At 36.5% G+C, this 27,483-nt stretch overlaps 1 protein-coding gene and 1 pseudogene across 4 annotated transcripts in view; both read left to right on the forward strand.

Moving 5' to 3' along the window:
- The window catches only part of WDR7 (WD repeat domain 7), a 377,480-nt gene that overhangs the window by 279,137 nt on the left and 70,860 nt on the right, over window positions 1-27,483 (forward strand). For all 4 annotated transcript variants that reach the window (XM_004059459.5, XM_055368194.2, XM_019014016.3 and 1 more), the window contains 3 exons: window positions 4,912-5,029; window positions 7,657-7,806; window positions 8,421-8,503. In XM_004059459.5, the coding sequence (XP_004059507.1) occupies window positions 4,912-5,029; window positions 7,657-7,806; window positions 8,421-8,503 (351 nt within the window). The remainder of the gene's footprint in view (window positions 1-4,911; window positions 5,030-7,656; window positions 7,807-8,420; window positions 8,504-27,483) is intronic.
- Window positions 26,405-26,604, forward strand: LOC115931508 (uncharacterized; annotated as a pseudogene).

The following is a 27,483-nucleotide window of genomic DNA, read 5'->3' on the forward strand; positions in this document are numbered from 1 at the left end:
CCTTAATCTGACAGCTGATAAAGTCTGACAATTTTAGATCATGACATTTAACCAAAGTGTTCTTACATGTAACTTTTGAAATGCTTTCACCACGATGGAGTAAGCTTTAGAACAGGATTAATGAGCAGTTCTGTGAAGGGGGAGCTCAGGCTGCGTGGACTATTTTTCCATTCATATTTTTATTTAAAATACCTGTCATCTCTGATATTTCATATTGAGTGTGTACACTGAAATGCTGAGTAAAGCAGAGAGTCTGTCATGTCCTCTTTTTTTTAGAATAAAGAGAACCGAAAGACCCATCCTGTAAACCTGTGTAACGGGTGATCCGCATAACAGCCAGATAGGTGGGATCAGATGACACAAATGCGTCACATATTTACACTGCAGTTTCCAGAATAAGGTTGACACTCCTTTAATTTCAAACCTCTGATAGTGTGGTCCTTCTTCGTTCAGATAGAATCTCACATTAAAATATATCACACAGACAATGCACTCTTGACTTTAAAGATAGCCAAATGCAGAATTAGACTTCATCTGTTGGGACTACCAGATCAATTGCTTTGACTTCATTGCCTGGTCAATTCAGTCCAATAGCTAGCTTAAATGATTTCTTTTTCTGCCTGCTGAATTTGCCAGCTACTTCACTTACTGTGTAACTATGGAGCTACCACCATGTCCAGGGGCTGTACTGGGCACTTTGGGGAGTTACACAGAATTGTCAGGCATGTTTCAAATCTGTACAGAGTTCATAATATAAAACTAATTAGTAAGGCCTGGCAGAATGTGATTTAGTATTAAGGGCCTGGAATAAATGGGGTTTGCTGTTGATTATTTTTGTTTCACTAGAAGTCAATGAGTGCTATCGTAGTTAAGAGAATACCATGTGGGAAGACCAGAATTGAACAGAGAGGAGGGAGGAGACTGCACCAATGGGGAAAGGGCTAGAGGAGAAACATTAGCAAAATACTGGAATAAAATAAAGGAACAGACCTTTAGGGACCAGCTTGGAAATTAGCCTGACTTCAGGAGCATTGGTGTTGAAAAGAGTGAGTTGAAAATTAGGGAACTAGATTATGGAGGGCCTAGAATCTTAAGCCAGGGTGTTTAGAGTTTTTCCTAGAGGTGGTAGAGAAGGCTACTTTTAAGTAGGGCAACCAGGAAATAAAGTTGGTGCTTTGGGAAGATGACTATGATGACGGTGAATTGAGTAGACTAGAGGAGGGACACAAGGTTTCTCCCTATGCCTTGACCATCTCTCTACCCTCACACATACAGCCCCCCACTTTTGCGCTGTGGATGCCATACCCTCCAGGTCACTGCAGAGCCCTGACCTCAGAGCTGTAGAATTATCCACATTCTGCAGTCCTGTGCTCAGACTGCCGGACACCAATGGAGAGAATCCCTCAGGTGCGCACACTGATGCCTCTTCAAAAGTGCTGGCTTTTCCAGCTTCCACTGAACTCAGTGGGCAATAGGTTCACATGTCTTTGATTCACTTCCTTCCCCCTTACCCTATAGCTTCTCTTCTAGACCCACCACCCAGCACCAAAGCACCAACCTTTATCATTTTTATGACTATAGGAAGTTTGCTGATTCCCCCAAATTTACAAGGCCATTTGTTGACATGGGGGAAGGATGATGTGTGGCTAGGCCTCTTGGCTTGAAGCAGCAACCTGCTGGTAGTTTATCTCATTTTTCCTTCACTTTGCTTCTTTTTATGAGAAGCGTCTTTGGTCAGAAGAAGCATTTATTGTACATATAATAGAGGAGCCAGCAGGGCTAGTTGTTTTTGTATTTGTTACCTCATTTAGTCTTCTTGTCAGTGCTGTGAAGTAGATATTTTAATATACCCATTTTACAGATGATGTACTTATTCAGTCCAGGGTGGCCACAGGACACAGCATAAGGGTAAGGGGAAACTATCCACTTGTCACTGTGGCATGAACCCTGAAGATCTGTCAACTGACCACTCCCACACTCAAGTGCACACATGATTGTATCTCTTCATTCTGGATGTGTGTGTGTGTGTGTCTGTCTGTCTGTCTCCCTCTCTTAGCTTCTCACTAAACATTTCCATGAAAAGAACCAGAGAAGGGATGGAAGCGAGAACTTAGAGGTAATGATGAGTTTGCTATGATCCTGCTTATGTTGGTTTCCAATGGCAAGGGGTCCCAGCAGCACACAGCTGGGGACAGACTGGACTTCTCTAGATTCTAGGAGGACACTGTAACTCTTGTCCTGCAGAAGCCAGACCCTTTCTCTTAGCACCTAGGGAGCAGTATATCCACGGGGAGGGCAGACGGGTGCCCAGAGCCATGAACTACAGCAGGAGTAACACCTTCCCTATTACTGTATTTCTCATGACACAGCCCAGCTCTTTGGGCAGCAGGATCACTACCACACATATTTATGTTTCAGATGCAATCCTCAGTAGTTCACGAGCCTGGTTCAGCAGTGTGTTGCCAATCCCACACCTGTGAAGTTGGTCATTTTTGTACCCACACATAAGACTTCTTATTTAGCTGAGTTTGATCTTTCTGATAACTCTGTAGATCTTAGTTCTGTTTTGTAATATGGCTGCTCTCCCTTACAACTTTATAACCACACCAACTGATAACTGCGCCTCCTGTATCTTCATTCAAACCATTATTAATATTGAATACAACAGCTGAAAGCTAAGTATTATAACATATCACTAAAATCTTCTCTCAAAGATGCAATCTAACCATTCATCCAAAGCCACTGAGTTTAGTCACATTACTGATTCAGTAATCCAAGTAACCACAGTATGGTCACGCCTCTCACCTGTGTATTGTCTCCAAAGGTTAGCTGTCCTGAAAGACATCCACAACTACCCAGCCTGTCACTTAAGTTCTCGGACCCGCCTTCTCACTTGTAAATACCTATATCAACCACTTCATAGGGATATTCTGGAGCAGATGCAAAGGGCATGAAATAACACAGGAAAGCCTGGCTTTCAACCTAGACCCTGGGCTCTGCACCCAGTTCTTCCTCTGTAGCGTGCCTTCCAGATCTAGGAGGGGCTGCCCAGGAGATGGACATTCCTTTTCCCTGGCTGACTGCTTGTCAGGGATGTTGCCTGGGAAATCTTTGCCAACTCCAGCATTCTGTGATTTTATTGATTTTCCCAAACTTGATTTCATTTTGTGTAGAATTATTCAATTAATGTAACATTTTGATTGTTTACAGCCTTGCAGTATCATCAATCCCTATTCATCCACATTGATGGATGAAAAGAAGCATCACAGGGTATCTACATGTAGTTTAATTGGCTTTTGTATTGTTTAAAACTTGACTTAAAATTTGCGTTTATAATCTGAATTTTACAATAAGTATTAAGCAGTCTAGCCCCAGCACTACTCACACAGTAAACATTGCTTTCACTGAATTTGCAGTTAGCCAAGTTTAATCCAGAAAAGAAACTGGCCAACTGCCCATCCTGCTTTCTCACAAAACACCTCTTTCCAACTCCTACTGGGACCCAAGAGCATCGGGCTCTTCCATGGCAGGGAGGTGGGGAGATGCCCACTGATGCCTTCTGCTTGTGCATTTTTCAATATGTATGTGTTCTCTTTGCTCACATCTTTCTTTTTAGTGTTAAACATCCAAGGAAAACTCTCCATACTTCTGTCTTCTGAGCCCCTGCTTCGTCTCTACCCTCCGTATGGGAAAAAGAAGAGAGACAGTTATATTATCAGTCAGAGATTTAAGCAGTGTAACAGTCACTAAGACTTATAAGCAGAATTTCCTTTAACAATGAAGAGAATGCCTACATAATTTTTATTTTCAGCTACAAGTTAAAATAATGGTTCTTAGATCAATTATAGAGATACCTATAAACTTTTTGAGAATTTTCAGTAAACACAATCCAGTTTACATATAAAGCACATAGACTCATTTAATTGGAGTAGGATAAGTGTTCATATGTCTTCAAATACATATTTAAATTTAAAAATATTTAATTCGGGAAACTATAATTGTATTCCATACTGAGTAACAAAATACTCCTTGTATACAGTTAATGGGCAGATCACGTGCCACATTTTAGTAAAAGTCTTGATACTGTTCCCAGTGGATTATATATAATATAAAGGAAGCTTGGAAACAAGAATATTGATATTTTCACATAGTAGAGGTGGGGAGTGAATATAGCATGACTCTCCTATCATGATCCTGGCATTCTTGGAGTTTGGGAAGATTTATTTCATTGTGTGCCTCGTCTTACAAATAGCCTGGACAACATCATGCCATCCCTTCTTTATATAAACAGAATTAGTATCAGTTAATAGAATTTTTGGCATTAGTACTAAATAACTGTTGGTGGAGCATGCTGTTTAGTAGATTGGTTCTAAAAGTACTAAATTGGGGTAAACCAGTGGTACTAAGGATATTTCAAATGAAAAATAATATACAAACAAAAAATAATTTTGTCATTCTCAGTACTTGTGACAATTTTATAGACAGGAGTAAATCTTGCCTTCCTTTCAGATATACAACCTTACAGTCTTTTAATATGGCTTTATAAATAAATAATTAACTATTTTTAGGAAAAATTTGAAAATATTCAGCACAATATTCGTTCTTACCTCATTCTGAGCTTTGTGATATGTATTCAGTACTAGTTCTTGATAATTTGTTAACAAGGTGTTTTTAACACTTTGGACAGATGCACATACTGTTTTCAATCTTCACGGTTAATTATTCCATTTTGTATTTGATGCCAGAACACCCTGACTCCTAATCACTGCCCATTGTTGCAAGTCCATTATATTCTAACTGTTTGAGTGCTCCCATTGACCTTGAACTGACATTATAAGCTGTGTCTAATCTTTTCAGTCCATATTTCTAATGCTTCTTTTCTTTTTTTCCCTTTTTCTGATCCCTGTTTAGCATCACAATGGGGTTGCCTCTGAGCCCAGCAGCTGACTCGGCCCGCTCTGCGAGGCATGCCCTCTCGCTCATTGCCACCGCCAGACCACCCGCCTTCATCACCACCATAGCCAAAGAGGTGAGCAGAACTTCTCAGTGTGCTCCATCTTCTCATTTAGAGGAATTATTTGATACTATAAGCTGAGGGTTCATATCCACAAATCCCCTTTACAGTTTATTCTAGAACAATGCAAGTTAATAATTTAGTACTGAAATGAACACATGTTGTCTGTGTGCATGTACACTGAATTCCACGGTGTGGTGCATTCATTACTTCTCCTTCTGTATTCATTTCTGTTCTCAAAGTTAATTCACTTGTAAATATTTGACAATCATTTTTCAATCTGAATTATAGCAGGCATATGAAAACTCAAATACATTAAAGGTGTTCACATTTTTCACATGTAAGTACCTACTTGTCATCAAAACTAAACTTCTTATTTAGCACTGGCTCTCTAACTGTAAACGAAAAATGTAAGTCATAAACTTGCTAATTGTTTTTCCTATTACTTGTCACAGATAAAGACTTGAATGCCAATTGATTCCCACATTCTTAGTGTTCAAACTAACTGCCCACATCTAACTGGAAAACTAGTAAAGAACAATGAGCCAATTATAGGAAGTTTCCTATAGGTCTTAGTAGGAGGAAGAAAAGGAAAGAATGATCAGCTCTTAAATTTTTTTTAAAGGTTTATTCCATTTCAGCATGAATAATGGGCAGACTCAGTGTCCACAGGGTATGGGCTCTGTCTGAGTTGTTTTTCCTGTAGCTATGATGAATTTTTAAAATACTAAATAAATACCTCTGAGTCTACTCAGATAAACTGAAACCTATTGGGCCTATGTCTGCCCCAGAGCTATCCCTAATAGGCATGCTGTAAATATTTGTGCCATGCATTTCGCTGGGGGGGTGGAAAGAAAGTCCTAATAGCATTTTGTATAGGCTTATGTGAGGCACTGAGGCTTTGAATTCATATCTAAAATAAATTTGTAGACTTAAGGGTGTGCATTTTTCTAATAGTGCATAATGTTATAGTAAGGTTCCACTAGATTTAAAATGCACATATGTATGTATTTATTTTGTAGGTATTATATAGTTTTATATAAGTGTGCATATATATATGAGCATAAATGGCCAATTTTATTAGTCTTGGAAGGGTTTTTTTGCCAGTTTTTCCCATCAGTGGAATATGCACAGGTCATAATATTGAATATAGTGAATAAGCCTCACATTAGTCTGACAGGTCCTTGTATTAATTGTGTTTTCAAACTTCATTTGCACCATTTACATATGAGTATTTTTTTAAAAATGAACTGTTAGAATACCCATGCTTTGAATTCATTCTACTCCAGCTTTTGGTTGGAAAGATAATTTTAAAGTAACAGTCCACATTTATTACCTTTAAAAACAAGTTTTCAGCCTGGTACTGTGGCATGTGCCTGTAGTCCTAGCTGTTTGGGAGGCTGAGGCAGGAGGATCGCTTAAGCCTAGGAGTTTGAGTCTAGCCTGGGCAACATAGTGAAGTGAAACCCTATCTGTAAATATTATATAATAAAAAATAAATAAAAATAAATGAAACAAAAAACACACACAAGCTTTCCACTTCATTGTTCAATCTTAGAGTATTAGAGTAAAATACTAAAGTATTTCTTATTATTATCTCTGACCTCTACCCCATTTCTATGCCTACTACCTTATGGCTCTTCCCAGGCTAGTCCAGGGCCTGTTAATATTCTTTCTCCTCTGAACTATAAAGCTTACGATTGTATGGGGAAAATCACACTGAATTTATATTATTTGCCATGCTCATTATTTTTGGAGCCATGTTCATTTGGATTTTCCAACTTAATTGTAAAGCACTTACAGAATAATTTCTGGGACACAGTGAGTGTGGTTAAAGTATTATTTGCAGTTGATCCTCAAACAGTAAGGGAGTTAGGGGCACTGATCCCCCTAGCAGTCAAAAACCCACAAATAATATTTGACTGCTCCAAAACTTAACTACTCTTAGCCCACTGTTGGCCAAAAGTCTTACTGATAACATAAACAATTAACACATATTTTGTATGTTATGTATATTATATACTGTAGTCTTACTATAAAGTAAACTAGAGAAAAGAAAATGTGAAGAAACTCATAAGGAAGTGAAAATCTATGTCCTATTCATTAAGTGAAAGTGGATCATCATAAAGGTCTTCATCCTTGTCATCTCCACATTGAGTAGGCTGAGGGGGAGGAAGTGGAGGGGATTAGTCTTGCTAATCAGAGGCTCAGAGGCAGAAGAAAATCTGAGTATAAGTCAGGTCATGCATTTCAAACCCATGTTGTTCATGGGTCAGCTGCACTATCATTACTTGAGAGCAAGGATCGTATCTTTTACTTCCTGGGCATCTGTCAACTTCTGTCTACTTCAGTTCCAAATGTACCAAATTCACAAGTCCTCAATATGTTTCTTTTTAAACATGTCATGATAGTGTTGTATTAACGTCTCATATAATGTTCAGGAACTTACAGAATTCTATTAGGCAATACCTGTTGAGTTTTTATTATACTAAGTATTGTTTTTGTAAACAAAAGTATTTTCTGACTCACCCACAAGAAGTTTATTTTTTTCTATAGTATTAGAAAGTAAAAAATAAACCATGGCTAGAAATGTAAAACTATATCAGTGTCAATCATATCTACAGCATAGAGATGTTTTGTAGGTACACAGACATACGGCTCTTGCAGCAAATACCCAATCACAGCAGAATATGCACACAACAACTCTTGCACGAGCTAAAGGGGAAATTCTGAGAGTCATTGAAATTCTTATTGAAAAGATGCCCACAGATGTTGTGGATCTTCTTGTGGAGGTAAGAATATCCTGTTTTAAATGATCCATCAGCAACCTAAATTAAATATTCTAATGAAGTAATATAAATCAGTATCTTTATTTCCAGCATCTCTATAAGAGATGAAGGGTGAGAGAGAAAGAATGAGTGTGTGTGTGTGTGTGTGTGTGTGTGTGTGTGTGTAAGAGAGAGATAACTAAAATTAACTTTTGTGCCATTTCTGGAAGACTTATTTAAATTTCCTCAAAAATCAAAACGATTTTCAAGTTCATTCACCATTCACATGGAATTGGTCTGTAATATGTAAAGGTTATGTTCCCTTTGACATCTTTCATTATAAATAAAATATATAATGTGTTGAATAATGTATTATGTACATAAATATGAATTGACTTTAAAGTAAACAAGTCTGTTGTCTTTATTTTATTGCACTGTCCTTTAAATTTCTTTTCACAGATAAGAGAAAGGGATAGACTGTAGTATACACATGGCTTAAATTGCTTTTGTTTTTATTTTAAATACTAAAATAAAGCTATATAGACTTTTTATGGGCAAATGAGGCCTAAATTAATCGTTTACATTTTGGAAAATTAAGTATTTGAAATTAATTTTAAATCTGTTCTTTTCTGTCAAAGGTTATGGACATCATTATGTACTGCCTTGAAGGATCTCTAGTTAAAAAGAAAGGTCTTCAGGAATGTTTCCCAGCCATCTGCAGGTAAAGAAGCCTTCAAGAGCATGCAGAATAAATAATTTTCAGTAACAAATAATTTTAAAAATTTTTGGCATGGTGTTGGTAGTCTTGGTCAATTAGAAATCCAGTTATTTATTAATGTCTGCTTACTTTCTAAAACAATATGGGCAGGTTACAGTTAAAAACAAAAATATAGTAGAGTTAGCTATTTGAAATTGGGTGTTGAAGTTATTTTGCTCAAACCTTAGAAAAAATGAGTAAGAGAGAACATTCATTGAATATGTCTGTATTCTTATATTCATTACTCTAATTATTATTTACATTACACAATTGAGTTAGGAAGCTTCTGGCTTTGGAAAGAAAATGTTCTTTTCTGCCAGCAGACATCTTTGTGCCACACTTTCACTGATAAAGTTTATTTTTAATACCAAGGCCAGTCTTTGCATTACGTTCTCTTAAGTATAGGTGTTTTCCTTATGAGAAAGCAGGAAAAGAAGCCAAGAAAAGTTAAAACTTTCATAAACAATGTTGCATTTGCTAAGTATAACTTTATAAATTATATATATACATAATTTAATAATTATATAGCATATAATTATTATAGCATGAAGGGGTATTTTTAGAGCCAAAGTGTAGTAACGTTATGTTTATTTTTCTTTCAAAGCTGTTTTAAGCTTGGTTCTCAAAATGCTTATAGATTGAGGTACATCTTGTTAAAAAAGGTTTAATCTCCATGCGGTCGATAGAAATAGTATTTAAATCTGTTGAAGATAATTGTTTTTGTAGAAAACAGAACAACCAGTTATTCATAGTTATATAACATTTTTCTTTTTAAGACAAGTTCAATGATATTCTATTTTTGCTCATTTTTATGAATACATTGTAGTAGAAAGCTTCATTTTGGACTACAGCTTTCCTGAGAGCAATGGCATTACCTGCTATGCAAATGTATTTCAGCACGTGATTGTACTCTATGAGCCTTCGCATATCTTTTTCTGTATTTACAATAGACCTTGTATCCTATCTCTTTATTTTGCAGTTTCTGATTCATGCATCCCAAAATTTAAAAACATAAACACAAATTTTAAAAAAATTATACTGTAGCATATCTGTCTACAGATGCATATTTTCTTGTGATGGGGTTTGGCAAATTAGAATACAGCCGTGTTTTAACATTATGCCGTGTGTTTGGTTTATGGTCTTCTTCTTAAGAATTGTGTATATTAAATCTTATGCACAATTAATTGATTTTAAGAATACAGGTAGTTGTTATTTTTCCAGTTGACTGTTTTCAATGGGAATGTCTAAGTGAAAATGTACTTTTGCCTGTTACTTCCTGGAGGTGATGAGGAAGCAGTTTTATTAGGGCTTATTTTACTGAATTTTAACAGTGCTCCTTACAGCACCAGCCACTGGCATGTAAAGAAGCTTCCTGGAGTTAACATGAAAGTGCTCAATGTTTAAAGGATCTGTTTTCCCCTCTGCTGGAAGCCTACCTCCTCCACAAGCCATATACTCAGTCCCTAAAACCACCTTAGTCTGCTGCATATCCACTTTCGTTTCCTATTATGTGGTCAGTGAAGAGTCAGGGTTCTGCTAGAATGCTAAGGAGGCGTGTGTCTTAACTGAAGGCTCAGTATAAATTTTTTCTGATTTGGCAGAAAGGAGTTCTATTTTGTTTATCAATTTAATAACATTTATTGAACACCTACTGTGTATCAAGTACTAGCCAGGCCCTGGGGAAACAATGATGAATAAGATGATATCCTCACGGGGCACAGGGGAGGTAATTATACAGACAGATGATTCCAGCTTCTTCCTATGCTGGAGTAGAATTACATACCAGGGACTGAGGTAGGCAATAAATGGAGTGCTTAATTCTGGGTATGGGAGTCTGAGAAAGTTTCACAAAGGAGAAGGCATAATAATAATAATAACCTGTGAAAAATGCCTTAATAAAAGTGTCTGCCAAATGGAAAGAGGGATTTTCCCTCTGAGGGAGTTGTGGTGATGGAAAAGTGGTGGTGGATTCTGGAAGCTTCACAGAAGAGTTGATGGGATGGGCTTTACAGGATAATTAGGGGTGTGTCATCTTGAATTGCAGAGGGAACCAGGCTGGCAAATGTTTGGCAGCACAGCAGTGTACAGCAAGTTTGGTAAATGCTGTGTAGTAGAGTGGCTAGAATGTAGGTTGAGGATAGGAGTCTAGTATAGTGCCCGAGTATAGAGGGCTTTGAATTTCATAGGAAAGAGTTGACTATTACAGCAGGTCCTTGAATAACGTCATTTCATTCAACATCATTTCATCATAATGTTGAAGAGAAAAAAATAATTCTCAGCTGGGGTCACTGTCTATGTGGCCTTTACACTTTCTCCTCAGGTCCATGTGGGTTTTCTCTGGGTACTCTGGTTTCCTCCCACATCCCAAAGATGTGCCCATTAGGTGAACTAGCATTTCTATATGGTCCCCATCTGAGCGAGAGTGTCTGGCGTGTGCACGCGCACTCTGCCGTGGAATGGCATCCTATCCAGGGCTGGTTCTGCCTAGTGCCCTGAGTCTCGCTGGGAGAGACTCCAGCCATCCATGATCCTGGACTAGAATAAGTGGGTAAATAATGATCTTACTTGTTTTTGTCACTGGTGGGTGGAGTTCTTTCCCTGCTTTGTTATCAGTCGCAAAGCAGGAAAAAGTCAAGCAGGGTTTATTCCTGGCCAGGCCTGGAGAAGGAAAGAACTCTTGGCCTAAAGACGCCCTCTCCCCGACAAATAGAAGGCATGGTGCGTTTAAGGACCGGGTATGGGGAGGGAGAGGGATGTTAGCATGTACGGGGTGGGACCCCAGATGCACAGGCTCAGTGCATAAACATACGTCTTCATGCAACCCATGACAGAAAATGGCGAGGTGTTCTTTTGGGGGAGGGAATTTTAGCATTATAATGATAATATTAAGGATCTAAAGGCAACTAGGGGTCACTTGTTCCAGTTTGTGCCAGTTGGGGATCTTATCTCCCTCTGGTATCTGGTCAGGAATGGAGAAGCTCTGGTGCTACTGGGCTGTCTGGTTTCTTTATGCAGCTGTGCCTACAAATAAAGGGCATAAATAAAGAAAAACAGTAAGAAAAAGAACTTTTCCAATTATTTCATCAGGGTGGTCCTGGTAACATTTTTATTAATCTTTCTTAAATGTATGTAGAGCTCAACTTTATTTCAGTGTTTAATATTGGAAGTGTTTTGGGTCTTTCTGAGTTTGGTGATGTTTTTGTGACCGGAAATGTGCCATAGAAACATAACTATTTATTTATATCAATTAGCCTGTGGTACAACTGGTTTCATTATAGGTCAGTTTTCAAGAATATATTAAATCCTCACATTAAGTGAGGGCTTACTGTATTTGATAGGCAATAGAAAGTCAGAAAAAGTTAAGCAAAAATGTGTAATTCTTCTACCAGAACATAGTTGATAACACATAATTTTATGAAACATCAGATTTATAACAAAGTTATTAAGATATGTAGATATTATTAAGATTATGAAAATAAAGTCCACATAGGCCCATTTATTTGTGAGTCAGCACATAAACATAGAAGAATGATTAACAATATAAGCTTGTAGCTTATGCTAAATGTGAGTTGCAATAGATGATAAATTATAGAGGACCTCAGAGAACACTGAGCTTGCATGGGATCTCAGAAGTTTTACAGTTCAATGCCACTCCATCTGTTGGCTGATTTTTACTAGGTTAATATATGAACAACAACAAAGGTAACATATCAGTAGGAGTTAAAATTATTTTATTGAATATCTGCCATGTCTGTACCGTTGGATTCTACTAGGTGCCTTACAGCACTTTTGAGTCTTCTATGTACAAAATGCCTTTCATGAAATAGGAAACTCCAAAGTCAATGGCATGAATATCTGTGGTTCAGATATGTGATGTTTGTTTTTAAAATCTTTATATAGTTTTGTATTCTTTTTTTTTTTTTTGTTTCCTTCCTTTTACCTTTTTTAAAATGTGCTCTGGGTTTTATCTTAGACTAACCTCTTTAATGTTGCCTTATGTCAGCCTTCGGTTGCTGTGGTTGACAGACCACAAAATGGTGTGAAGCTTCATTAGTGTTCTTCGTAAATGAAATATTTATGGATGCATCCAGAAAAGTGCTTATGATTTGGGTATTCACACAATATTATTTTTCCATGGATCTCTCTAAGAATAATGTGAAAATCCAAAATGTATACAAAATATTAGCTAATATGTATTTCAAAGTAATATATAAGTAAAAAACTACCAGATGACATTATTGCTTTCATATCTGTAAAAAAGTAATAAATAATTTTTAGTCAGCATTGTAAACATGATCTTCACATCTAAAGTTGTATTAATTTAATTAAGAGCTAATATAGTATCCTGAAGTCATTGAGTATTTAAAAACAGAATGTATTCTGACTTGTGATAAACATAAAATTATTCTCTGTGAGTCCAAAGATAAAATAGCATTATATATAGAATGCTGAATAATCCTGAGTTTGGGTTTTTTGGTTTTATTTTGTTGTTTAGTTTTTTTCACCTTCACCAGTGGGCTTGTAGGGTTTTTTTGTTTGTTTGTATGTTTTGTGGTTTTTTTTTTTTTTTTTTTTTGAGATGGAGTCTCACTCTCTTGCCAGGCTGGAGTGCAGTGGCACAATCTCGGCTCACTGCAACCTCTGCCTCCCAGGTTCAAGCAGTTCTCCTGCCTCAGCCTCCCAAGTAGCTGGGACTTCAGGTGTGAGCCACCACGCCCAGCTCATTTTTGTATTCTTTTTTCAGTTGAGATGGGGTTTCACCATGTTGGCCAGGATGGTGTTCATCTCTTGACCTCATGATCTGCCTGGCTCGTCCTCCCAAAGTGCTGGGATTACAGGCATGAGCCACTGCGCCCAGCCAGTCTTGTAGTTCTCATGTGCACCTGGGTTTTCATTTTTAGGTTCAGGATTTTAAAACTTTAATGTGGTAATTTCTCTAAGATTTTCTTTATTTTGATAGTTATTTATCAGGTTGCAAATTAAAATTTCCATTTTATTAAAGTCCCGTTTATTAATGACTTCATAATGACTTAATATATAATTTAATGAGTGGTACATTCAGTCACCAAATTACAGTGTTAACTGAATTTCTTTGTTCTGTGATAACTTTCTTCGAAACATATTTAAAATTTGAGCTATAAACTGTGAATCCGTTGAAAGCATCTATACAAAAAATTTAGTTTTAAAAATTTTGTTCATATAATAGCTTTTCTATCAGCTGTTAAAACTTCCGATGTCTTCTGTTTGAAAACAGAAATGGGTTAGAACGCATACCAGTAAAATTTGATAGACATTCTTTCTATATCACTGATTGAATCTCGCTTGTTGATATTAAAACATGGGATTATAGCAATGCATAATTAATAATATATTTTTCATTTATATCGCACTTTGCAGATTAAATGTTTTCAAACCTATTAATTCACAAGCAAGTTGAAGAAGACACTATGTAAATGTAAACATTTTTGGAGAATTAGATAGTGATATTTATAGTGATATTTATTAGTTAAGTGACTAATAAAGTTCTAACTCCAAGATAAAACCCAAACCTTCTTATTCATCATTGATTATTTTTGATATCTAGCTTTTAACCTGTATGTATTTATCCATCTGTGTATGCATGTACACATACATACACACATACTTAAAACATCCACTTACCCTGTTCCACAAAGGAGTTTAAGCAGCTTTGAAAGTGATCATCAAATGTAAAAATAGTGAGGAAATTGAGGCAAAGGAAGAATAAGAGTAGGAAAGCAAGACAAGGCCAACATGAGAATAGAAGTCCTCTGTATTTGCCAGAGGTGAGCCATACATTTGTGTCTAAACTTTTTAGGGGCCAATGTGCAAAGAAGAGTTGACTTTTCTGAACAATCACACTGTTCAACTCTTCTATTATGCAATTCGTGTCCAACTCTATAAAAATCTATCCTATGAACAGTGTGACTGCCCTAGAATAGTCTGTAGCTGTCTGTAAGACTGAGGTCAGCATGAAATTGCAGGTTCTCATAGAGAAGACATAAAATATGTGTGTAGTTTATAAACCAGGTAGTTTTAGAGATTCCGTGACTGTCAAGAACATGCTAGGAAGGAGCTCACACAACTGAATATTAAATAAGGTACGTTCAGTGCCTATTAGCTGAGAGAACTGAGGACACAGATAGGAAGGTGAAATTTAGAAACATGCAGAGTACTTGCTCCCTGTCAGGCACTGGGGAGAAGAATGATCTCAGAGTACTGTTCCCAGACTACCTTCAAGAGAATGACCTGATTTCTAGTATCCGCATGAGAGCCACTACAGCTGACTTTCCTGAAGCCTGGAAATTTCATAGCCTCCCCCGGTGATTCTTATGAACACTAAACTTTGAAAACCAAGTACTCTAGTAATCCAAAATCAAGAAAAACAAAACCTGAGTCATTGTTCTCTGTGGCCATGTTGTGTTTTGTAAAACCTTAAGTCCTTGGATGTTTATTCATTTATATATTGAATAAACTCAGAATTTCTAAGGAAATGCCTGAAGATATTCCTTCAGCCCATGCATTCCAGAGGTACACCATGAGCTTTTAAAGACTTGATCTTAGTGCCACAGAATGCCTGCTGATGACTTTAAGTGCCAACTTTCATTAATCAGGTTTTATCTAAAACTCAGCTGAGAAACACAGAGCACTAAGAAGCTAGTTTAGAATACATGTGGTCCATTTATTCCTCAGAGTATTCTAGTTTACATCCCTAGATTGGGTGAAACCATCCAAGAGCTGCATGTTTGGCCTAGGCTGTCTGTTCTCCTCTGGGGTTTCCTTGCCCATGTTCCTCTTCAGCATTAGGCCTGCCATTTGCATGGAGTCACCTTTCAAGGGAGTGCATAAGAACATGGTGGTCCCGTTATCGCAGGGCTGTCGTGTTGATGTCACTCAGTACATTGTTTAGTGTCCCTTCTACAAAGACTCAATCGAGACATTTCTTTTAAATCTAGATGACAGCCCGTTTTTGTTTTCCTAAGGAACCTAGAATGTGGGTTTTTTTTTTGTTTGTGTTTGTTTGTTTGTTTTTCCCGTATAACCGGTGTTAATTTTAAAATTTGCCTGGGGCATTAAGCAGTTCAAAGCCAAAGTCCCTGCTTATGTCTAGGAAGTTATGGCTTTTGTCTCCTATATTCCTTCCCTCATAATCATACCTTCAACTTTGTCTTTTTTGTCTTTTTACTGTATTCTAGAAGCTTGCCTAAGTCCTTTGTGTTATGTGTGTGTGTATGTATTATATATGTGTATATGTACCTAAGTACATATATGTGTGTGTGTATATGAAATACACGGTTTTATTTCAAAAGCCATGAAAGTAAAAATCATTGTAAGAATATTATCAGCTATGATTATTTTCTAAAATAAAAAAGACATTTTTTGTATTAATTGAAATACTTTAGCTCTTCCTGGAGTTGTTTACATAGCTATAGATATTTTTCTATAATAAATCCAGTAAAAGTTATAAAAATCACACACTATTAACTAGCTGTATTAATGCTACAGTCATAGCTTTAAATATTTCCTAATAATTCACATTTCACTTTCTGGGATATTAATAATATAGTGTCATCTACTAATAATACAAGAAAATTACTTAGATTTCAGTGCCCTTGAAAAAATGTAGCACACACATCCTTCAAAACACAGTTGTACAAAATAGTTCTCCTGTCAGATGTTTTATCACTGTAACAAATATGGCTGTATTATTTTATAGGAATCAAACTGCATCCATTTTAAAGCCCAAACGTATTAGCCACAAGACTGCTGTAGCACTGAATTAGTTTTATGTTTATAAAAGAGCAGAATAGGAAGCACAATAAGGTAACATTTAAGAAATGAATCTCTGTAGGTTCTTTCCCAGCTGGGCCTTGGCTTTGCCTTCATACGTCTCCTCGGTGATCTTCAAAAAGGCATCATCTAGCACTCTAGATAATTATTGTTAGAGGGTTCTGAGTAATTTACATTTAATTGCCTGGACTATAAATAATACAGCATCCTCAGTTAAAAATACCCTAGACGCCAAGAAAGTAGAACTGACTCGTTTCAAGACTTGGGAGGATAAACATCACTGAAATTTCTTCAGAATTCCTTGTTAAAATTTCTTTGCAAGTTGCCATGTTACTGAACTCAGATCCCCTTGTGAAGTCCCTCACACAGAAGACCAGTCAACACGGAGTGTGCCATGCTTGACTCAGTTGGATTATGTGTCTTCCTTTGGTCACTGGATCAATGCTGACTGGTGTTACACTACTTAGTGTGCTGCAGCATCATGAAACGTGAAGGCGTAGAGCAGTACTTGCGGTGTGTTCTGCACAGATGCTACTGAGTCCAGAGAAAAGCACTCTAGAACCTGTATGTGTGATACGCACATGTTCCAAAAGGAATGCTTGCTTTTTATTTGGCAAAAGTATTCTTTACTAATGTCAGAATAGAGAGGTTTAAGCTCTTGGAAGCTACTATCAAGGCTCCTTTAGAAATGAAGATAAAATACTTCTACAAATATAATGTACTTTGTAAGTTTACGGTGATTGTATTATGATCTTGAGGTCTGGTAGTGGCATAATGCATGACAAATAAAGGATTAGGTTTTTTTTAAATGAAATTGTAAGTCATAAGAGATTTTAGGATTTCTTCAGAGCAAAAATTAGATATGCCTCTAGACGTGATTTTTGGTCACTTAAAACTGCACAGTCGTACATTATATGCATGACTGCACATTATAAGTAGCTTAAAACTGAACATTATAAGTAGCTTGAGGAAAGGGGCTTTCCCCTTCATTTCTTTTATAGCAACTAGTAGAGGACTCCAACTAGCCAAAGACCATATGTCCCAGCATTCCCAGATAGGTGCTTATTTCACTCACTTTTATTGTTTTAAGTTAAGGCAGTTTATTTGATGTATAACCAAGAATGAATTTAATTTTATGGTTTTCAAAGACTTGTCAAATAAATTCACAGATTCAAAAAAAAAAAAAAGATCCTTTGTTGGGCCCTGTCCCAATTTTTGGTTTAAAAAAATATACGCCCTCAATGTAGCCACTCAGTTCAGTAACTGTGCTTGAATAATGACACTAGCTATGGCACTTCATGTGTTTATTCCTTAATTTCATCCTAATAAATGGCATCAGTTCTTTCGCTTAAGCAGTGACCTTACTGCATTATTTTTATAGAATTACAAGTTGTAAAATTTTGATTCTATAAAAGACCTTCTGTTATGACTTACTGCCTCCTGTCCTTCATTTTAAAAACAGGCAAACTGATGAGCTTTTTTTGTGCTGATAGACCAAAGTGAAGCCCAGCTTTCCTGAACAGATCTCATACCTGCTCTGTGCTCTTCAGAGTGGGGTGTGCACTGTTACACAGGCTTACACGTGTCAGGGGCACACATGGAGTTCAGCCATCTCATCAGAGGATGAGCTGACCATTGCTGAGTTCCAAGCCCAGGCCTCTTCCTCTCCATCCTTCATCTCATTTTCTCTCTATGGCATCTCTTTCTCAGCCTGGAAGTATATTTTGTTCTCTTGTAAAAACCCTTCCTTCTCTCTGCATCTTCTCCACCTACTGTCCAGTCCATCCTTCTCCAGGACAAGGAGTTTACACTTCATCCAGTTTGTCACCTCTCCCACTCTCTTCATCTACTGGAATCTGATTTTTGCCCCCACTGGTTTTCTAAAGTCTTCCTCTGTCTCTCTCTCTCCCTCTCTCTCTCTCTCTCTCTCTCTCTCTCTCTCTTTCCCTTTGGTTACAAGCAATCTTTGATTACGAAATGCTTTTCAGTCTTTAAAGTAGTGGTTCTCAAACTTTTTGGTCTCAGGATCTCATCAAAATTGAAGACCTGAGTTTTTGTTTATGAAGGTTGTATCTATATTTTCATCTTTTAAAAATTAAAACTGAGCATTTAAAAAATATTGGTTTATTTAAAATAAACTCATTTTGCATTGATGTAGAAATATTTTATGAAAAATACTTCCCAAAATGAACAAATATTGAGAAAAGTAGCCTTGCTTTACATTTGTCAGATCTCTTTACTGTCTAGAAGACAGGTGGAATTTAATATCTATGCATGTCTTTCATCTGTTGCAGTATATTGTTTTGGTTGGAATATATGGTCAGAATTTAAAAATCTGCTTGCACAGACGTGTAGTTGAAAAGTGAGGAATGTTTTAATAGCCTTTTCAGGTAATTTTCTATCTTCTTGGGCACTACACCAAAACTCAACATGTGATTGTTTTTTAAAGGTTAGTTGCAGTATGGAATCTGCAGTCACATGAACTTTACTGTTATATTAAATCCACCAGTGTATCTTGCACTTTGAATGGGTCTTTCACCTGCCTGTGATTTTGTAACATTATGCACTGGTCTTCGGAGAATGTTGGTCCACTGAGTTATGTTGTCTCTCCATATATGGTCACTTTGCATTTAACAATATTAAAATAGCACATTTGCTAATATTACTGATGATCTCCTCAAAAAAGTTAGTTTTGAGAAGCCAGATACAGGTTTCCAAAATTCTTATTTTTACTTAAAAGCTTGAATTTATCGTTGGCAATAAATCTTGTCAGTTGTTTTCCTGGAAAGGCTTAACTTTGTTCATATTCAAGAAAGTATCTCTCAAATAACTGTAGTTTTTCTCTGAGTTATGCTTTCAAATAAATGGTGTTCGATGAAAAAAGCAGCTAGTTCATTTTGCAAGTCAATCTGACGAGTGTTTTTCTCCAAGACAACCATGAGATTTCAGTATACAGAAGTGCTTTATGTGTACTTTCCACTTTGTCACACTGAATATTGAAACAATGTGTACTCAAGGGTTGAAATTTAATTGATTAATAACTTTTTCATCATGGATATTCTGAAGTGAAACTGTTCTGTTGTTTTGCTCACCGCCAGCGTGGCAGTGAAGAATATAGCAACTGCTAAACTAGTACGTGTCAGTGCCCCTGCCTTGATTCGGGTTAAAGTGCCAGCAGTTTTACCCACCATTGCTTTTGCATCATCAGTGCAAAGTCAACACGATGAAAAGGTCAAATAATATCTCAGTATTTTTATGAAAATTGTTTTGATCTCATAGACTTCTCAAAGGAAAGGCATCTGCAAACCACAATTTGAGAACCACTGATGTAGTGAAATCCTTTTGCACAGAATCATGAAACATATTTTTTCTTTCTTAAAATTCGTTATTTTCTGCATCTCCCATATCCCAAAGTGATAACCTTTCCTACGATCCAGTACCTGGAGAGAAGGTAGGCTAGATTTCAGGAAAACTAAGGCTACGTTTCCTGTAGCTCAATAGAAATCCTGAAACTTCTACTTATTTTAAAGGACCATTAACTTTTCTTGGGATTCCTGACTGTCCTCAAATTCCAGTGCCACTGGTTCCAGAAGGGGACCTCCTTAAGGAACCATGGGCATTTGATATTAAATCACCATGGCACATAATACTTGGTAGCAAATCTGCCTATTGTTTTGAGGTCATATTATAGATGACCTCCTCCTGAATGTGTCAGGCTTGCATTCTTGAAGTGCCATTCTCAAATTCTGTAGGCTCAGGGCCCATTAGTCTTTTTTCTCTTCCTTTAATAAGGCCAAGCTTATTCCTACCTCAGAACTTTTGTTGTTGCTATTTCCTCTGCCTAGAAGTCACCTCCTCCAGATATTGATGGAGTCTGCTTGGTCTCATCGTTCAGGTCAACCTCCTCTGACCTCCGTATGTATAATAGCCTCCTTGCCATCACTCTCACATTATTACCCTTTTAGCTTCACAGAATTCTATAATCTGCACTCCTCTTGTTTATCCTTTTTTTACTCATTAGGCCCTTAAGAACAGGGAACTTCTCTGATAATTTCCTATTATCGTCCCAGCAACCTTAACTGTTGAATGATGAATGCAGAGACCGTGTGCCTGCACTGAGGATTAAAGAGCCTGCTCCTAGAACAGACAGCCAGGGCGCACACTCCTGTACCTCTTCCTCACACCCTCTTCCTCACCTTTGTTACCTTGGCTTTCCCTTCTCTAGTTCACAGTTACCTCTTCCCCATCCTAAATGTCATCTCATCTGTCGATTCTAAGGTTATCTTGCAGTTTCTTCTCAGCAACCCTAAGCATTTGTGTTTAGCTTGCTTTTGTGTCTTTGAAACAAAATTCTCAAAGATACAGAATATATATAATTCCCTAAAATATGGAATTTATATAAGAAATCTTAAGATATATACACACGTGATGTATATATCTTAAGCTACATATATACTATATATCTGTATTATATCAAGATATTTATATGCACACTATATGTATATACACATGCACATATACATATATGCATATATACACTATGTATATAGTCTGCTTTTTCAAAGATTTAAGACTCTAAGAGAATAATTTTCAACCTCTTTAATCTTAGGACCCCTTTAAACTCTTAAAAATTATTGAAGAGCCCAAAGAACATTTGTTTACAGTGAGTTATAACTATCAATATTTGCCATATTAGAAATTTAAACTGAGAAATTTTTAAATTATTTATTTTGTTTAAAAAGAACCCATTATATGTTAACATAAAAAATACTTTTATGAAAAATGATGTTTGCCAACCTCTTTGATGTCTGGCTTAACATAAGTCAGCTGAATTATCTTATCCGCTTCCACCTGTGATATCTCAGATCCTGTAAAATCTGGAAAACTCAGCTATGCATTTGTGAGAAAATGAGAGTGAAAAGGGCAAATAACATCCTGGTGTCAGTGTGGACACTTGAGAAGCACTGCTGTCAGCTGTCCCTGTGGGACTGCCTCTGGTGAGACAGCGAATTCCAGGTGATGAGGGCTCCCGCCTTTGCCACACCCAGCTGTGCAGTCTGGAGCACATCACTCGACTTCAGTTTCCTCCTGTATGAAACAAGGGGCTCTTGTGCCTGCTAACCATGGCAACATTCAACTCCAGAATATTAAAATTTTTGCATAGCAGCTACTTTTCTCATGACTGACTTACAAATATATGATTACCAACCATTGTCTTACAATACTGAAACATGTTAAAATATATACATCTTAATGCAGGGCTATATGAATGCTGCAGCTTCTTTGATGCCTTCCTAAAAATTCTTTGAAATAATTGCTCTCAAACCTAATCCTACACTAAGACTATTTAATGAACAAAGAACTCAATTAATATGGAAAGTAAATCACATGTTTTAAGAAAAACAAGGAGTTCCTATTTTGTTTAATGCTATTTTTGTATCTGATGAAGTTTTATGGAGAAAAACGTTGAAGTGGAAACCAAAGGGATAGTTTTTTAAAAGCATATTACCTCTCTTACATTCAGACAATGGAATATTTTTCAGCACTATTAAAAAATTAGCTGTCAAGCCATGAAAAGACATGGAGAAATGCATATTACTAAATGCATATTACTAAATGCAAGAAATCAATCTGGAAAGGCTATCTATTATATGATCCCCAGCTATATGACATCCTGGAAATGGCAAAACTATAGTCAGAAAAAGATTAGTGGTTGCCAGAGGTCGGGGGAGAAAGGATTTTCAGGGTAGTGACACTATGTTATATGATACATATGATACTCTAATGGTAGATGTATGCCACTATACATTTGTCAAAATCCATAGAATGTACAAAACGAAGAGTGAATGCTAATGTGAATGATATGTAAATTTATCAGAAAGCTGTCACCCTGGTGGAGGATATTGATAGTGGGGGAGGCTGTGTGTATGCAGAGGTAGGAGTAATATAGGAACTCTCTCCTCATTTTGCTTTGATTTTAAAACATCTCTAAAAAATAAACCATATTTTTTAAAAAGGATATCATCCACTCAGTATACTTACTAAAGAGATGAAAAATCAATAGAAACTTCAGTCATATTTAATGATGATATTTACAACACTATATGGTGTTTATCTTTAGAACTGAAAATAAAAATGAAAATATTTTAACTGACTGGTTTTTAACATATAAATGGCTAATCTTAGTACCCAATTCCAAAATTAGAAAGAAACAAGCCACTCAACAAATAGGAATCAAAAAATGGAACTTGTTCAATTTAACAAAGTAAAATAATTTTTAAGCACTTGTGTGACTTCTCTGAAAATTTCCAATTCATTCAGTTCTTCGTTTGTCTGTGCTGTGTGCTATGCTGGGCCTGTCAGGCAGTCCCTGCCCTAAAGGGCCTTAAAGTTGGCTTGGCAGAGACAGAGAGGTCAATCAGTGAGCTGTCACAAACACTATGAGAAAAGGGTGTCCGGGACACACAGAAGAGACCCAGTGCCATGATAAGAGGGACACAAAGGAGGGAGCTGGCAGTTGTGCATAGAGGAAAGGAGAACTGGTAGTATTTTTAGCAGAGTTTTCAAAGATGAGTAGATGTTTGCCAGGCAGATATATCCTTCTGACTCCAAAATCTATGCTTATTTTTATATATAAGAATGACTCTCATTGAACGAAATACTAATTAAACACTATTGTGAATCGCTGACTAATGAATCAATGATTACTTTGCAAAAATTACAGTGTGTATTGTTTTACATTGCGTATTTCATGGCTAAGAATGAAGAAATTCTCAAGCACTATGTGCATAGAACTGAACAATGCATGTAATGACTCAACTACTTTGGCTTTCCAGTAGATATTAAAGACATTAGTAGTGGCAAGGAGGGTACTAACTTTAACGGACTTGGGATATAATTTTCTCTAATTTATTTAAGATGTTACTTCTATATTCACAAGTAGAAATCCCTCTAAAATCATTGACATTAAATTTAAAGTGTTTAATACTGTTTTTGCTGGATTTAACTGATTAACTTTTAGTTGACCTTTGTCGGAAGTTATGTTGGTATTTACATAGAATAATATGCTTTATATTAAAACACTCATTCACTTGTGTCCTCTGAATGAAATTATTTCTTACTAACAGTTGCCTCTATTAAATGTAGACAACTGTGGCATACCATACAGCCATTAAAAAGATTGAGATAAGCCATTTCTACTGACATGGAAAGATGTTAGCAAAAGAGAAATTTTAAAAGAAACTAGCAATATTGCAGAAGAGTATGTAAAATAAAATCATTTTTAAAAAAGAAAACTATATGTGAAGATCAATATTCATACCTATACAGGTATATATATGAAGAGAAAAAGATCTGGAAAGACACACCCCAAGCTATGACTGGTGAATACTGGGGGTGATGGGAGGAAATTATTGGTAAAGAGTTACGTTCACTTCTTAACTGTTTTTCTATAATAAATCATCTGTGTTTCTCTTTTCAATGAGTGTGTGTTTCTTTGAAATTGGATATATATTAGAATAATGCAAATGAAAGAAATAGTAAAAAATGTCATTGGGGAAACATAGCTATAACACAGATAAGATTTTAAAAATTCAAGGTAAAATAAGTATTTAAACTTTTGAACTGAATGAAAAAACTAATCTAGACAGAACAGTTAAAAGTCTGTATTTTCAGAGATAGCTTACCTTTTCTTAAACTTCGTTATTATGTAGACAGACTGATTGATTTTGCTTTTCAAGTGAAAAGCTGAATCAGCTCTGTTCACCTAAATGGGCACTTAAAATCTAGTAAGGAAATGAACACTGTCTACTTTAGAACAGTGCATGAGCTCATATTTTAAGAAACTCCTCCAAATCTGTGGTTTGTTTTTATCCCATATGGTGATTACAATAATGGGATGTAAAGTAGCTTCAGTCCTAAATTCCAGTAAAATTCTTAAGTTAGGTCTCATTTTATAGAATACATTTCATGATAAATAATTATAGATGTTACTTCTATATTCACAAGTAGAACTCCCTCTAAAATCATTCTAGTCCAGTTTGTCTATCCTAAAATCTCCCAGACAGGTGGCTGTCTTTTAGTGCTAAAGTTCTTCATATTAAAACAAAAAACTTGACCTTCCAGCAGTATTCCATTTCACTGTATAACAGGAGGAATATTTAATTTTCAGCCTGTTTGAAATGCTACAGAAAAGTGTTTCAGACCAAATCCCTATTATATTAGCAAATTTAGACAGAAGCTATAAAATAATTTGCAATTATTATCAGGTTTATACTTGTAAATTGTAAGTATTTGAAAATATATAAATTTAAAATATTCTGAGCATTCATTTTCCTTATGTATTAGCATGTTATTAGTTGACACTTATTTGCCCTAGGAAAATAGCAAATTAACTACATCTTATTTAATCGCTCTGTAGTATATATTCAGAGATGCAGATGGATGATGATGATGATGATGATGATGATGATGATGATGATAGCTGATAAGGTTTGCATGCACCTACCAGTGTTTACTATGTGTCAGGCACTGTTTTAGGTACTTCTGTTGCATTAACTCATTTCAACCGCACAATACCTTAGTAAGTACCATTATTGTTCCCCTGTTCCATATCAGGACACTGAGACATAGATAAGTTAATGAACTTACTCACGGTTACACAATTAGTAAGTATAGATCCAGGCAATAAGGAACCTGTTTCTCAGCCATTGTACCTCAAACCCTAGATGTGCATGCTATTTTTCCTTGCAGGATTGCTGATGCCTGGATAGCCCAGGAAACATTTTTGATCTTGCTTGTAACATGCCAGCTACAGTGTGCTTGTGGCAAGTTTTTCAGAGGGAAACGAACTACTCAGCAGGAAATACTTATTGACTATTTACAGTGTGCAAAACCCTGATTGGGAAGTAGTGACTCTCAAATGGAATTCCCCAGTGTCTGTCACCATCCCAGAATAAGAGATATTTCATTTGGTTTTTTGAACTAGTGCTCTCCACAGGAATGATGCATTTCTGGAAAACATTGCCCCACCCTCCACCGTTCATAGCTCCCAAAACTAACAACACAGCTCGCCCTGAGCTGATGCCTTCACCAAAGCCACCTTGATGTCTATGAACCTTTCAAACATATTAGCAGCATGGCAGTCTGAAATTCTGGAGGGTGTATGCAAACATGTTCTAGAAAGTGCCTCTTCCTGAACAAAACTGTCCCCCTTGATTGTGGCTATGGCATCCGTGAGGGCTGTTGACCAATTCTCTGAGAACCTACCCTTGAATCTTTTAGGCTGAGCTCCTCAAGTTTGTGGCCCCAAAAGAGCTCTTTGGCATCTTGTCCTGTCTAGCCAAGGAGGTTGAGGTAGTTGGTTGTCACTGGTACCTTCTTGGGGTCAAAGTGACATGTACATTGCTCCACTGTAGAAGTCCTGTTGTTCTTTCCTGCAGAACCAGCTTGCCTGTGTTGTGTAATCAAATCTTTCCTGTGGTTTATTGGGAATACCTCATAGGTATTTCCTTTCCCATCCAGTATGTCTGATGAATAAAGGGATACAACATGCAGTTGATCCAATTTTAAATAATTTGTCTTTACATTAAGAATGTAACCTACATGCATATCCTGCAGACTGTAACCAAGTGGATCAATCTAAAAAGTCACTTTGTGTAAATTAAAACAAAAATGTGATACTTTTTTTCCTCTTATTGGCAAAAAAGTATGAAGTTTGGTAATACCAAGTAGGAACATTCTTTTAGTGAAAAGTGAAGGCAATTTTGCATTGTCTACTAAAATTTAAAATGTACATATGCTTTGATGCAGCTTTGGTGACTATCCTACAAAAATACCTAGATATACAAGGATCTGTGTACAGTATAACCTAAGTTCCCTTCAGAAAAAGAATGGTTAAATAATATAATGCACATACGCAGAACTACAATGCAGATGTGAGCAAGAATGACATGAGATCCATGTGTGCTGACATGAGAGGACCATCCCATGAAGAAAGCGAAGTTGCAGAAAAGTATGTGTAGTATGTACATCACTTTTGTATTAAAGGTTAGAAAATAGACGATACTTTCAAGGATCATTTCTATAGTTCGTTACTAGAGAAATTGCTCTGAATGTGTAGAGCAGCAGCAATCACAAAGAGGAGGCGCAGCATCCTCCTCTGAGCATGTTGCTTCCCTTCAACTGCGCTTTGCCATTACTGATGGTTCTTCTCTTCCTCTGCGAGAGTAAGAGGGAGAGGATGCAGTCTGAATGGGGAAAAAAAAAAAGGTAGAAAAAGCTCTCTTAAGATCCAGATCCAGTAAATAGTTAAGAGTAGTTACTGTTAGTGGGTGTGAAACATTTTAAATCAATGTTAAGAATTCCTAAAAACAACTCAATAAGAATTGCTCATAATACCTCGGTTACTTTTGAAAATACATATACAGATACTTAGGACAGTGCCTGATACATAATACTCAGTAAATGTTAGCTGCACATAGTAGTCGTTGTGGTATTATTTTGGGGAAAAAAAGATAGTTGTATTCCCTATATTCTCTTTTGTATATGCTTAGATTTAAGATGGTTTCATGTGAAGCTGGAGGTTAATCTTGGATTAATTGAAGAGTGTTTCTTGTTGCATTCTAATGTTCAAGGAAGTGATATACAGCAGTAACTTAACATCCTGAGATCATTGCAAATTGCTGAAGTCATAGTTAAAGTGATTTTACAGGTTTCCATCTTTCTCCCAAGTCCTAATCTGCTGAGAGTTGCATGTTTTCTATTTCTTTTTTCAAATTAACTTTTAAGTTTCACACATTTTCTCTTATTTGCAGGCCACTTTTGATAAAGATTTAAAGTTCATCAATCCAAGGGAAAGTATAAATAGGGAGTGCCAAAGTTATTTAGAAACTCAGGTACTGAGTGTTTGGCAAACTCCCAAGCAACATGGTGTGCTTCAAAGTGATTTGCTGTGCCAGAGTAGACTCAGTTCATATTTGTGTTTCAAACTCAAACCATCCCTCTCCGGGGTTTTGTACACCCCACTGTGGGTTGCTCCTCAATAGTTGAAGTCACAAATACATCTTGGAAGAACTGGATTGTATCACTCCTCCACAATAACGTGTTCTAGTAATAGTTAATAATGATTGATAAAT

This window comes from Gorilla gorilla, chromosome 17 (assembly GCF_029281585.2).
Source record: "Gorilla gorilla gorilla isolate KB3781 chromosome 17, NHGRI_mGorGor1-v2.1_pri, whole genome shotgun sequence".
NCBI classification, from domain to species: domain Eukaryota; kingdom Metazoa; phylum Chordata; class Mammalia; order Primates; family Hominidae; genus Gorilla; species Gorilla gorilla.